General features: G+C 39.1%; 1 protein-coding gene across 13 annotated transcripts in view; it reads left to right on the top strand.

The window, feature by feature from the left end:
- The window catches only part of ANO5 (anoctamin 5), a 101,226-nt gene that overhangs the window by 66,152 nt on the left and 21,886 nt on the right, over window positions 1–13,188 (top strand). For all 13 annotated transcript variants that reach the window (XM_005300307.4, XM_008166263.4, XM_005300306.4 and 10 more), the window contains 6 exons: window positions 2,109–2,224; window positions 3,113–3,247; window positions 4,813–4,918; window positions 5,014–5,074; window positions 6,952–7,103; window positions 12,439–12,513. In XM_005300307.4, the coding sequence (XP_005300364.1) occupies window positions 2,109–2,224; window positions 3,113–3,247; window positions 4,813–4,918; window positions 5,014–5,074; window positions 6,952–7,103; window positions 12,439–12,513 (645 nt within the window). The remainder of the gene's footprint in view (window positions 1–2,108; window positions 2,225–3,112; window positions 3,248–4,812; window positions 4,919–5,013; window positions 5,075–6,951; window positions 7,104–12,438; window positions 12,514–13,188) is intronic.

Genomic DNA, 13,188 nt, shown 5'->3' with positions numbered 1-13,188 from the left:
GATTTTTGCTTTAGGGCAGTGGTTCTCAACCTATTTACCATTGTGGGCCGCATATGCAGCTTTCTGTGTGTTCTGTGTGTTATGCGCATTCACACAATATATATGCTACTTGTATGACCCTGGGGATGTCATATGGGCTGCAATTGTGTATGCGGGCCATGAGTTGAGAGCGACTGCTTCAAGGTATGCTTTAAACACAGAATACCTGCATATAGCCCTGCAGCCCCTATTAGTGTAAACAGGAGGGAGCTGTGCTTCTAAATACCAGTGTATTACACTGGAAGTTTACCTCCTAGTAGTATTTTTAATTTATTGTTTTTGTGAGGCTCTAATTTAATTCCTTATTTGTTTTTTAATAATTGTTTGAGGATAATTATAATGCCTAGTGGCATTTTAAATCACTTGTTTATTTTTTAATTTCCTTGTTTGTTTTTGACAATCCTTTGATAAGTTTCTGTCACAAGACAAATCTGAGAAAGAAAGATTCTGAAAACCAGAAACTTCTATTGAAAGGAATGATGCCAGCTACTTGGGTGAATGGGAATTCTGGTGGTTTTCAGATTTTAAGCTTGGCAGGGTAGGACCTGTGCCATTTTTATGCTTGGCAAGCAGCACATACATTGTGGGCAACATCACAAACAATAATAATAAATAACAGCAGTGGTGCCAAAATACAATTTTGATGCCTTTACACACAATACCAGTATTAGCAACCTCAAGAGTTTGAAAATTGAGTGAGGCTCCCAGAATCATGATATTGACTTAAAAATCATGAGCTATTTAAAATATAATATTTGGGGTTCTTTTTAATTTACTTTCTGATGTTTGAACCAGTAGGGTGCCCTTGGGTCATATTTCCATGCTTTTTCTGAACAAACAATGAAGCCTTTTTTTAAAAAAACAAAAACCAGAAGCAGAAATTCTCAATAAGGGAATGTCTAGAGCTAGAGGTGTGATTCCCAGCTCAAGGAGACATTGCTACTGGCTGTGACTGAGCTAGCGCACTAAAAATAGAGTATAGCTATGGAGGTGTGAGCCCCAAGAGGGGCTAGCTGCCCCAAGTGTGTACCTAGGGTCTTGGATGGGATTGTACTCAGGGCGGCTAGCTGCTCCCACCGCTTAAACCATGTAGCTACACTCTATTTTTAGTGAACTAGCTCAATTACAGCTAGTGCAGGTATGTCTCCTCGAGCTGGGAATTACACATCCAACTCAGAATGTAGACATACCTATAGTCATGTGACTCCAGGAGCTGGGGCTTTAAGAAATGTAATAAAAACATTGACAGCATTCCAGACCTTCCATCCTATTCATTTCATAGGAAGCTGAAATGATCAGAAAACTCTTCTTATTCTTAGTATTCTGTCATACAATAGGAAAATCTGTGCAAGTACAGCCTACCATTGAAATGAATTAGTGTGGCAGTCTTATTTTAGAGGATGTTTGCATTATAGCCTCAGAAACTGCAGTGAAAAACACAGTATAACAATCTCTGAAGAAACACAAAATAGCTTTACGTTGTGTTATGTGTATATCTTTGCATCTCTCAGTAGAAGGTCCTTGATTACGGAATTTATCACAAGAGCCTGATTCTGACCTACAAGGGATTTGGACTTGAGTCTGTTTCATGAGGTGGGGATTGTTTGGGGCTCATCTACATCAGGAAAATTTACACTGATGTAGCTTCATCACTGCAACCTCCTAATGTAGACAGGCTACACCAATGTAAAACATGGCTTGTACCACTGCAACTTACTCCAGTAACTTACTAGAAGAAATCAGAAGTGCAAGGCCCATTTTCCAGAAGTGCAGCATCCCTACATTAAGAGTTTACACCGAATAGCTATATCAGTGCAATTTTCCTTAACGTCTAATGTATGCAGGCCTTTCATTTTGACAAGTGGTCTATGGGTACATATATTTTAAAATATTGTGTGTTGAAAGGGCTATTCTTTGGTTGAGTTATGATGTTGAGCACCAAGTAATTTTAGCTGGCCCTAAAACTCACCCAGGAGGTGTTGCTGTTAAGATTTGCATATTTTAGTGTAATGTGTTAGTCTACTGATGAGTTTCTTTGTCTCTCCTCTGATCTGTGCACATCCACACAGTGCCAATACTGGAAGAAGGCAAATGATCCAAACTGTGACAATGAGAGATACACATTGTACATGGAATGGGCCAGGTTTTTACGGTTTTACAAGGAGCAGCCTTTGGATCTCATTAGGTAAGATATGGGCTGTGAAGTGTTCATTGCACTTGGCCACATTTCATTGGTTTTCACTGCATTCATTTGTGATTTGTTCCTCCTGGGGCTTTTTATTCCTTTCTAATGTTTGAGGGAAAACAGGTGCCTAAACAGGCACATGTGCTGAGAGTACACAGTGTATGTTTTATTAGAGACGGCAAAACTCTACCTCAGATCCAAAGCCATTCAAGCCAGCCAAATGTAGACGGGCCAGTTTTCCAGATCTGCTTCAGATGCAGAAAAAAAAATATGAGGAGTATCAGGTATTTTGTAAAATCAGTTGATCTCTTTCATCGCTGAAGGTAGAAATGTTTGAAGAACAGTCAATGAGATTTTGGCACATTGAATCTGAACCTGAAATATAACTTAAGTAAGCCTAAAACCCAGCATTAACCTGCCTGAGATTCAATCAGTGTCCCCTTAGTCCATTAGTTCCTTTAGTAACACACCTTGTTGCCTGTGTTATGATAAATATCCAGTTCTTTTAAAATGATCCATTTGGAGCCATTGTGAACCGTTAAATTTTATACTCTGCTATCCCCTTTTGGTGCCTAACACAGGTAAATCTGTATTTTCATTGAGAGTGGGGAAAAGAGTTCCTTAAGCAAGGTATTCCTTGAGGGGAAAGCAAGGGGTAGCTTCATCTGTTCCCTAAATAAGGTCCATGTGTTGTGCTTGTTCATTGTAGCTCTCATTTATGAGCTAGATTCAGATCTCATTTATACAGCATAAATCATTGGATTTATTATTTGGTGGGGTCAAACGTTGGCCCATTGTCTTTAGTTTTGCTTGGGTCTTGCTAGTTTTGCCTTTTGAGATTTGCAGTCTTTGTGTGTTTGTCTACCCAATTGTATTCTTTGTGTGCAGGAAGTACTATGGAGAGAAGATTGGAATCTATTTTGCCTGGCTGGGTTTCTACACAGAAATGCTGTTCTTTGCAGCAGTGGTTGGCTTAATCTGTTTTCTCTATGGTTTGTTTACAATGGATGAAAATATGAGCAGGTGAGTGTAACTGCCAAAATTACATTGAAAGAGATATCTTTACCTTGTTTGTTAAAAAGCAGGATTCTAGTTTTAAAATGTCTAGTTGTATACTATCAGAGGTGTAGCCGTGTTAGTCTGGATCTGTAAAAAGCAACAAAGAGTCCTGTGGCACCTTATAGACTAACAGATGTATTGGAGCATAAGCTTGCATCTGACGAAGTGGGTATTCACCCACAAAAGCTTATGCTCCAATTCACCTGTTAGTCTATAAGGTGCCACAGGACTCTTTGTTGCTAGCTGTATACTGTGTTTTTAGAGCATCGCATTTTCATAACTGCTTATGTTCAGTATTTTTTGCATATATAGTCCTAATTTGTACTAACATTTACCAAAAAAAAATTACAAGTAGGAATTATTCTGAAAATATAAATACAACTAAAGAATGTAGTTTTGCTCATTATAGAAAAGCAGCAAACATAAAATGTTTTTAAGCAGAGGGGGAAATTCTGCTCTGTTATACCCAGACAACTGCCAGTCGCTTAAATGGGGTTGCACAAATAGAGCACAACTGTCCACTGTACAGTAAAATTTAACATATAGTTGGAAGTTGAAATTTTTGTTTTAATTTGGCAAAGGGTTTTCTCTCTGCTCGTATCCGGGCAACGCTGTGGCTGGTAGGGTCCTCAGGATACTGCCGTTTCTGCCCGTTTAAGCTTCTCTCCCATTAAGATTGTTTATGTATCACTGTTCATTGTTGCCTTAGACCCTCCAGTTTTAATCCATCATGTAGAGAAAGCTATTTGCCTCCTTCAGAGGGCCAACAATGGTGAATAATTACCAAAAATGTCCAGGAGCAATACAGAGAACATCCCCCATCAGAGATGAACCAGGCTTCACATATAGTGGACATTCGAAGTTTGTTTTGGTCTCTGATGTGTGTAGCTAAAAAGTACATTCAGGAATGGGTACCTCTGTGACCTGTTCTGCTGAATTATGCCAGTATGAAACTTGTGTTATATTCATAATATCCTGTATTCTTCCTGAAAGATCCCTATGCACATTCAGACTTAAATGGTCATTAAAAAGTATACACACAGGTCACTTCACCTAGTCCTGCAATACAGCTACTTATGATTAAAAAATGGAAGCTTCTTAACATCATACAGCAACACTACACAACAATATAGAACAGGAAGTAAAAAGAAGCAGCAAGTTGAAATTACAAAAAGGTGCTATGAGATCTTTAGTGACCATATGAGAAAGAACCTTTGCTTATATCTCATCTGAAAGACTATACATCCAGCACAGTGCCTCCCGAACAGAATGCTGAAGTACTGATTCAGTACTGACACAGAGAGAAGCATGGCACCAAGTGAATCACCAACTCCATCTCCAGGAACAACTGGGTTGTTCCTGGAGGTTTCTCTGACCCTGCTACAGTTATATCAGTGTATGTAACCTTGACACATCATTAGCAAAGCTAAAAACCCTTAAGTTTGAATGAGTGAAGCTTTGATCTTTTTCCAAAAGAAATGTCATATTGAGCTTCTGAAGAAAATGTAAAACCATCTTCTTCTCCTCAGCACAGAAATCTGTGCCCCTGCAATTGGAGGAGAGATCATCATGTGTCCTCTTTGTGATGAGAAGTGTGAGTACTGGAAGCTAAACACCACATGTGAATCCTCAAAGGTCTGTATCCAACTCTGCAATTATTTGTCATGTTCTGCTTTATTTAAAACTGTTCTGTCACTGAATTGTCCTGTCCCTGTGTGTTTCTGTTACAGTACTCCCATTTGTTTGATAACGTGGCAACACTTTTTTTTGCAATTTTCATGGGCATATGGGGTGAGTACATTTGATAACAAAGTTTAAATGAAGCAATGGAGAGATCTTGACTAAACCTTTCAGGGACATTGAGAAAGCCATTTTGTTTTGCCTTAAATATAGAAATATTTACCCCATCAAAGAATAAAAATAATTCAAAGTTGTGGAGGAATTGCTCTTTACAGAAAACATAACCTAGTACTTTAAACAACCTACACACCTGGTGCAATGCAATTAAAAGACTGTGTTTTTGCAGAATTGTTTATCTGCAGGTCACTCCTAATGTTACAATTATTATTTTCTTTTAACAACCTAATTTGTAGTGAACACATTGCTAGTTTCTTCCCTACATGACAACAGGTTTTATACAGTTGTAAGCAATTCAGACTGTGTTCTCTCCTTTCTCCTGATCCTTGCAATAAAGTTTCTCTTTCTGACCCTGTGAAGCAAATTTCTTCTACTTCTGATTGATGGCTGCCACAAGCAGAAAGTAGTACATAGGCTCAAAGAATGCATTGTTATAGGTAGCCTTAGTACCAGGACCCGTACATTGTCCCTCTTTTGCACCAGGGAAGTCAGACGACGAGTGTATTTTGAAGATGCAGAAGGCACTGGTAGATGTATTTAACTGAGTTGTCTTCTCTGTGATGAGACTTCCTGTAAGCATGTATTTGTCATTGTTTTATTCATACCATTTAACATATCCATTTTAGATACAAAATTCTATTGACTTTAATGCTTGTTCTTTTGTTAAATTTCATATGCATCTTTGTAATTGTCTGTGAGAGCATGCTTCTTATTATTTCCTATTCTTTACCTTAATTAATGAAGAACCTTCTTTCCCGTTTGGGTGACTAAAGCATGAAAGAATGTATCAAATGTCTTAGCCCACCAGAAATAACCATATTACAGAGTTTCCATTATCCCACAAAGGTCTGTCTATCATATGTCTATTTATCATCTTAGCATCTAGGCACCATCTTTTGCACTGGGATCTTTCAGGAAATTTCAGAATGAATAGATTTTGTAAGCCTGGGTTCTTCAAGATCTTTCTTACTTTTAAACACTGTCCCTTGAATGGCATAAATAAGTTTGTATTTCCAGAATGCTCTACCAAGACTTATAGAGCACCACAACATAAACTCTTTCTTGTGTGTGTTCAACCCACAAACTCTTACCAACTCAGCTGCAGACATTTCAGGTTACCAGAGGTTTGCAGCATTTTAGATCAGTTTGTAGAGGGCTTTTTGAAGCTTTTTAGATGCCCTCGTCATTTTTATATAAATATATACACATGCCTCTACACCCTGCTATTTCAAAAAAGAAAGTTCTTAAGTCAAGCTCTCCCTTGACTTTCTGAGAAACATCAAAAGCTCAGTCTCTTCAAAATGCCATCTTATCAAAATAACCCTCAAAAGAGCATCTGATGCTTCATGGAAAACTTTGGAAAGCATTTTACTGAAAAGCAGTTCTGCTTATCTATAGTAAAGATGTTTCCATAATAGATTCTTGTACCCAACGGCCTAGGTTGAAATATCCCAGCTTATTTGTTAGTTCTGTATACCTGCTTGTGTTTTAACTAATCACTGTAATAAAATGTGTGTGTCTTATCTAGTGTGGCCATGAGGGCTTGCTACTTTGTCATCTACTGTCTACTCACATCTACACTTCAATTTACCAATAAATATATCTAATTCATATTACAGCTCTTAGCAGTGAGCTTTCTTTTGTGGCTGATATACTGCATGAACATCAGGCAAATCACGTTGAGAGAAGAAGTAATAGAATAGCAATTGTGAGACATGGGAGAGAAGGGTTGTTTAATTTGGGTGGTATCTAGAACCTACCAGTCAGTTCACTTTTCATAACATGGTTTATTTGACACTTTTCACTTACAGTAACACTTTTCTTGGAGTTTTGGAAGCGGCGACAAGCTAGACTCAAATACGAATGGGATTTGGTTGATTTTGAAGAGGAACAGCAACAGCTCCAGCTGAGGCCAGAATATGAAGCCAAATGTACCCGCAAGAAAAAGAATCCAGTGACTCAGGTAATTAAAAAAAAAAATGCTCAGTGTGAGAAGATGTCGGTTGAGTGGACACCAAAATGAACAAAACTTTATGCTAAAATTCCATACTAACTTTTCTGTAATGTGATGGTTCTATCTTAGGAACTAGTTAGCATCTAATTGCTGAGTAAAGATCTGTGACACTATGGTGGCAGTGAACCACTTGTATGAGGACAAATCAGACTTTCAGGTACTGTGCTACACGAAGCAATGAGGCACATTCTGCTGTCTGTTATACCAGGAACAATCTGGAGTAAATCCACTCAAGTCAGTGAAATTTTCTCTCATTTACTGTGGTGTCTGACAGCTGGTTGAAAAATGGATAAGCACTCAGACATTATGGTGATGATGGTTATAGAAGAACCAAGATCTATAGAGAGCGTCAAAAAGATGTTGCAAACACTTGGTGAAATTATTTTCCTTGTTTTTCATCAGAATGATTGTACATGAAATTTTTTCAACAAGCCCTATATCTGGGAGTAGAAAGTTTGGCATATAGAACTTTATAGGACTAAATTCAGTCAGCCCAGACCCCGTGCAACCTCAGTGAACACAATAGAAACACATCAGGTTTAAACTATGGCAGAATCTGGCCCCATAACTTGTAACTTATTATTTTCTTGCAGCAGGTAGCTGCATGGTAAGTAGTCAAGTTTTCACTCTTTACATGAATGTAATATGACAGTTAGATAGACAGATAGACATGCACACACAATGTAGCTAAGGAGAAATGACCAATCAACAGATGTTTGCTGTCTGCATGATAAGGAATGCGGCAAAGCAATGGAAAGTACTAGGTATAGAAGAGGAAAAGTCTGCTGCACAGAGATAGCAAAAGTCATACTGGCTTTTGGGTTTCCGTGCAGTAGACATTTTTGTTTACTTAAAGGAATGCTGAATACAGAAATGATGATATAGCACAAACTGAAGTATCCCTCCTCTCTGTTTCCAGTTGAAACAAACCTATAATTTTTCCTAATGAAAGAAAACACATTGCAGAACGGAATGCAAGACAAATAACTCCTCACACAAAAAAGATGCAGAAAAGGTGGCTAGGTGTTGTGTTTGTCCTCTGATGGCTAAACTTGCTTGTGTTAAGTGCTGGGGAAGTAAACCTTGTGGAGTCTGAAGTTTAATTTGGGATGCAGTTAGATATTATGTGCTTGTTAGTTTTTCCATTATCAATTTTTAAGCAGGTGTTAATTTCCAGGTTTCTAGAATATATGATTGAGATTTCTTGTATTCTGAAATAGCCCCCGTCACCTTAAAATGGACTGTTTCAGTCACACTCTTTGTCCCTGGAACTATGTTTTAAGTAGTTCCTTTTCACCAGTCATGCAAATAGATACATGAAAGTAACACATTTTTCAGAGGAAACATTTCAATTTAGCCATGGCTGTTAAAACAACATGCTGTTATATGAACAACATGGCCCTTCCCTTCAAGCCTCCTTACTTTTTAGGAGAAATATACATTGATTTTTTTTCTCACTGAGAGTTTTTCTACTTATGCTAGGGCACCATTGTCATTTTTATGCCTCAGTGTGATATGCACTCCAACAGTGAGATAGATATCTCTGAAGATCACAAAGCATGACTGCTTGAGCACGAGGCCATAGGTGTAGCTCTGTGGAGGTTTGTTTTTAGATTGATCAAAAGAACATTTCAGGCAAGTAACTGTTTTTGACTACTGGATCAAACTAATTGGAAAGGAACATCTGCCTGTTTAATAATATATGTTGACCTGTGTCCCTGTCTATGCTTAGGGCTAAATACTTTCCCTTCTTGTATAGCTCCACAGTACCCACAAAGCAGCAGAACCACTGTGATTCTACTATGTAAGGAGGAAAGGCTATGGGAAAGTCACATAACTCTTGTGTCTTGCAGAGCAGTGTGCTGCAGCCTCACCATCCATGGCAAAGCATAGTGGGTTTTGGACCAGGAAGTAAGGGCATGACTAGTGGACAGTGATTGTGTACATCTACTGGCCTAAAATCCCAGTGTTGGGTCATGGAGGGTGAAGCAAACAGAGATGCTTATACAGTTACATATAAGCTATAGTTGCAGCATATCTGGAGCAGATTTGCTGGTGCCGCTAGACTCAGAAAGGATTCCATCACCCCCAAAAGCATGGTAGACCCCTGTGCAAAATTGTTTATTTTGTCTTTGTACAAGAAATCCGGAGTTGGCTATCAATGTATTTTCTTGTCTCAAACCTGAAAATCGAGCATGGAGTTATAAGACAGAATAAGAAATCAATGCATAGCTGGGTTTTTTTCTTTGAGCATGTATTGACATTTGCCTTTAAAACCTCAATTACCTTCTGATCCTTTTCTTTATGACAAAGAGCATGTGTTATCTTTGCAGATTTTCAGAGGCTTTTGTAGCAATTCCTGTCAATGCTCAGCCATAGAAAATTATACAGGTTAGCCACACTGTAGCTTCATTTCCTTTCATTATCTAATGTGTGATACTGAAAGTGTGAAGGGACATTGGTTTCAAACAGATTAATTTTGTAAATTGAAAAGGTAATATAGATACAGTTCACTGAATTTAGAGAGCACTGAGGCTAGCTTTGCTTCAATTGTAAAACCAATTTCTCATCACTACTTGCAAAGATTCAAGGTCTTTGCCCCTCACTGGATACACTGATACAGAAATTACCCCTTGCGAGAAAATAATCTTCACCTTGTTTGCTATTTCTGCTGAGTTAGCATCACAGTAGTCGATGGTGAAAATACTGAACTAGTTCTTAACAGGTCAAATTCTTCTTTCACTGGCTTCAGTATATGTGCAAATGAAGAAGAATTTGGCCCAGAAATTTTAAGGCTTGGTCTCTGTACAGCATCAGTTCTTAAGTAGTAAACTAATTATGTGTCAGATAGCCTAAAATAGTTCTGAGACAGTCGTTCCTAAAATTAAATTGTGAATCCCTTATCAGAAATACTTGCTTGAACTGCATATTATGGGCCTAAATAAATCCTCGAATATTTGTATACATATCACATTAACTTCAGTTGTTTTTATAATTCCATTAAGGAGGAAGACTTTTATTGTATACTATCACTGAATATAACTTATGCCAATCAAGAGTGCTCAGAATTATTCATTGATAAAAGTTTAAGTACATTTTAGACAGTCAAATCTCTCACCCATAAAAGTACAGCACTATACACTTCAAATTCAAATTGTGTCTTGTGGACAAATTGGTCTTCAGCTGGCTAAAGAATGTTGTCATTTGTCTCAGTTATGAACAGCCCTCACATAAAATGATTAATACTATGTGATTGATGCAAAAGAAAATGCTTTTCCCAGTTACACTGAGATACGTTCACTGAATCCAGTAAAATTACTCTGCATTACACCAGGGTAACTGAGAGCAGTATTCTGTCCAGTATTGGTGGTTTTGTGTAACAGAAATAAGGTAGTTTCAAGAAAATGCCTGAGGTACAATATCACCTTATTTCAAAACAGGCATCTACTTTGACTCAGTAGTTATATGGTATTAGTAGTAGTAGTAGCAGTACTAATATTTGTATTGTGGTAGTCCCTAGAGACCCCACTCAGGGATCAGAGCCCCATTGTGGAAGGCATTGTACACAGACATAATGAGAAAACAGCGCTTGTCCTAAAGCAGGGGTGGGCAGACTATGGCCCGGGGGCCACATCCGGCCCTTCAGACATTTTAATCCTGCCCTCGAGCTCCCACCGGGAACCGGGGTCCAGGGCTTGCCCTGCTCCACGGCTGCCGTGGCTCCACATGGCTCCCGGAAGCAGCGGCATGTCCCCCCTCCGGTTCCTACGCATAGAGGAAGCCAGGGAGCTCCGCACGTTGCCTCCGCCCCAAACGCTGTCCCCGCAGCTCCCATTGGCCCAGAACCATGGCCAATGGGAGCTGCAGGGGCTGCACCTGTGGACAGGGCAGCACACAGAGCCACCTGGCCACGCTCTGGGTAGGTACCAGAGGGGGGACATGCCACTGCTTCCGGGAGCTGCTTGAGATAAGAGCCCTCTGGAGCCTGCACACCCGACCCCCTCCCACCCTCCAACCCCCAGCCCTGATCCCCCTCCCGCCCTCCGAACCCCTTGGTCGCAGCCTGGAGCACCCTCCTGCACCCCCGACCCTTCATCCCCAGTCCTACCACAGAGCCCGCACCCCCAGTTGGAGCCCCCACACCGCAACCCCCAATTTTGTGAGCATTCATGGCCCGCCATACGATTTTCATATCCAGATGTGGCCCTTGGGCCAAAACGTTCGCCCACTTCTGTCCTAGAGAGTTCCACACTATGGAGACTAGATGACTAGATGACCCTTCTTCTAACCATATGATTTCTGTACCAGCAGGATAGCTTTGTAGTGTAGATGCAGCCTATACCACAGAATGTTTCTTTCTGTAAGTGTAGGAACTCCACTTCCCTGAATGAAATTATCTATGTCTGCGGAAGCTGTCTTCCATCGACAGACCTGTGTCTACACTGGGGATTTTGTTGGCATAGTGATGTCAGTCAGGGCTGTGTTTTTTTCACACCCTTGATCAATGTAGCTGTGTTTTTTTCACCCTTGACCTGTGTAACTTTTTCAGTGTAGACGAGGCCTAAGTAACAAAATTATCAGATTATATGTGCTGTACTAATTTCTCTGCCCTTGGTATTAGCCCTTGTTAATCCATCTGATCTGATATTTTAGGAGTTAGAAATGGTTGCTAAAAAGAGGACTTTACATGAAAATGGGAAACTGTTCTTGTGCTATATGGGAATAATCTTTTGGGTAAGATATAGCTGCATGATAGTTTGGCAACTAATAAACTTAACCATTTCTTCAACTGAAAAAAAGGATTTGAAGAAGTGGAGTAAAATGCTTTGTGGCTGTGTGGAACAACTTAGTACATCTAAGTAAACATTTATTGTAAGAAACCTTGATGTGAAAAACACTGAAAACAGTAATGAAATTTTGAAGCCAGAGCTGTATTACAACTGACCTGGAACTATAGCAGTAATTCTCTCTTGTTCTCGAAATCAAATACTGTTAATTGGAGAAAGCAAACACAATCGTCCTTCAGGCACTGTGACTGATTTTGTTTAACCTATTCTTCCTGGTTATTGGCTTTATTATTGATACTGTTTATTGGCCTCTTCACTTCTGATTTCTTTGCTACCACATACAAACCATGCAACATACATTCTTCAGAATGAAAGGGGTTAAAATGATTTTCATAGGATGTTTGCTTTCACACAGCTGTTCCAGGCATTGTGTGCTGCTTGGGGTCCAAATATGTATGTGGATTGTGAACTGTGCTGTGCTTGCTTGACTGTTGCAGGAGATGGAGCCTTATTTGCCTCTAACTAGCCAGGCTGTACGGTTCTGCATCTCAGGAACTACAGTGTTGTTCTGGGTGAGCATCTTTTTGAATCATCACTTTAACATGTATTACAATCGCTGATCTTCACTATCACGTTAACTTGTATTACAGTGTTTGTTTTAGATCTCCCAATTAATACTATCCTGCATGTTTCTTGCTGTCATGCAAAGTACACTTTAATTTATATAGAGAAGATAAAGATCTTGAAGATCTATCAGTAACTAAAGATTTGGTGAGTTTTGCTAGGTTAGGGCCAAATTTTACCTGGGCTCACACTTTAGTGTAACCCAATTATCATTGAAAAAATCTAATTCAGAAAACTGCATGGATTATCATGTTTAAAAATAAAAGGGGAAATTTTTTTTGCTAAGATCAAATGTTGTGTCAGTTTGATAGATATATAAACAGATAGTGAGTTTGCAGGGAGATGGACTACCCAGTACTATTATAATTATTATAAATTATTTGTACTACCGTGCACATTGGAGCCCTAGTCATGGAGCAGAACCTTATTGTGCTAGATGCTGTACAGACACAGAACAAATAATTTAACAGGTGTTTTCCAATTCTAAGTCTATAGTCCAATGTCTTCCCACACATGTATTTTGAATAGAATTATTAAACTGTCAAACTTCTATGCTGATAAAATACTTTTGGTGGATTATGTAACTAATATAACAGGGTATTTCATCTGTGTACTTTGCATTT

Source organism: Chrysemys picta, chromosome 4 (assembly GCF_011386835.1).
Source record: "Chrysemys picta bellii isolate R12L10 chromosome 4, ASM1138683v2, whole genome shotgun sequence".
Taxonomy (NCBI): domain Eukaryota; kingdom Metazoa; phylum Chordata; order Testudines; family Emydidae; genus Chrysemys; species Chrysemys picta.
This window is presented reverse-complemented; position numbering and strand designations above follow the sequence as displayed.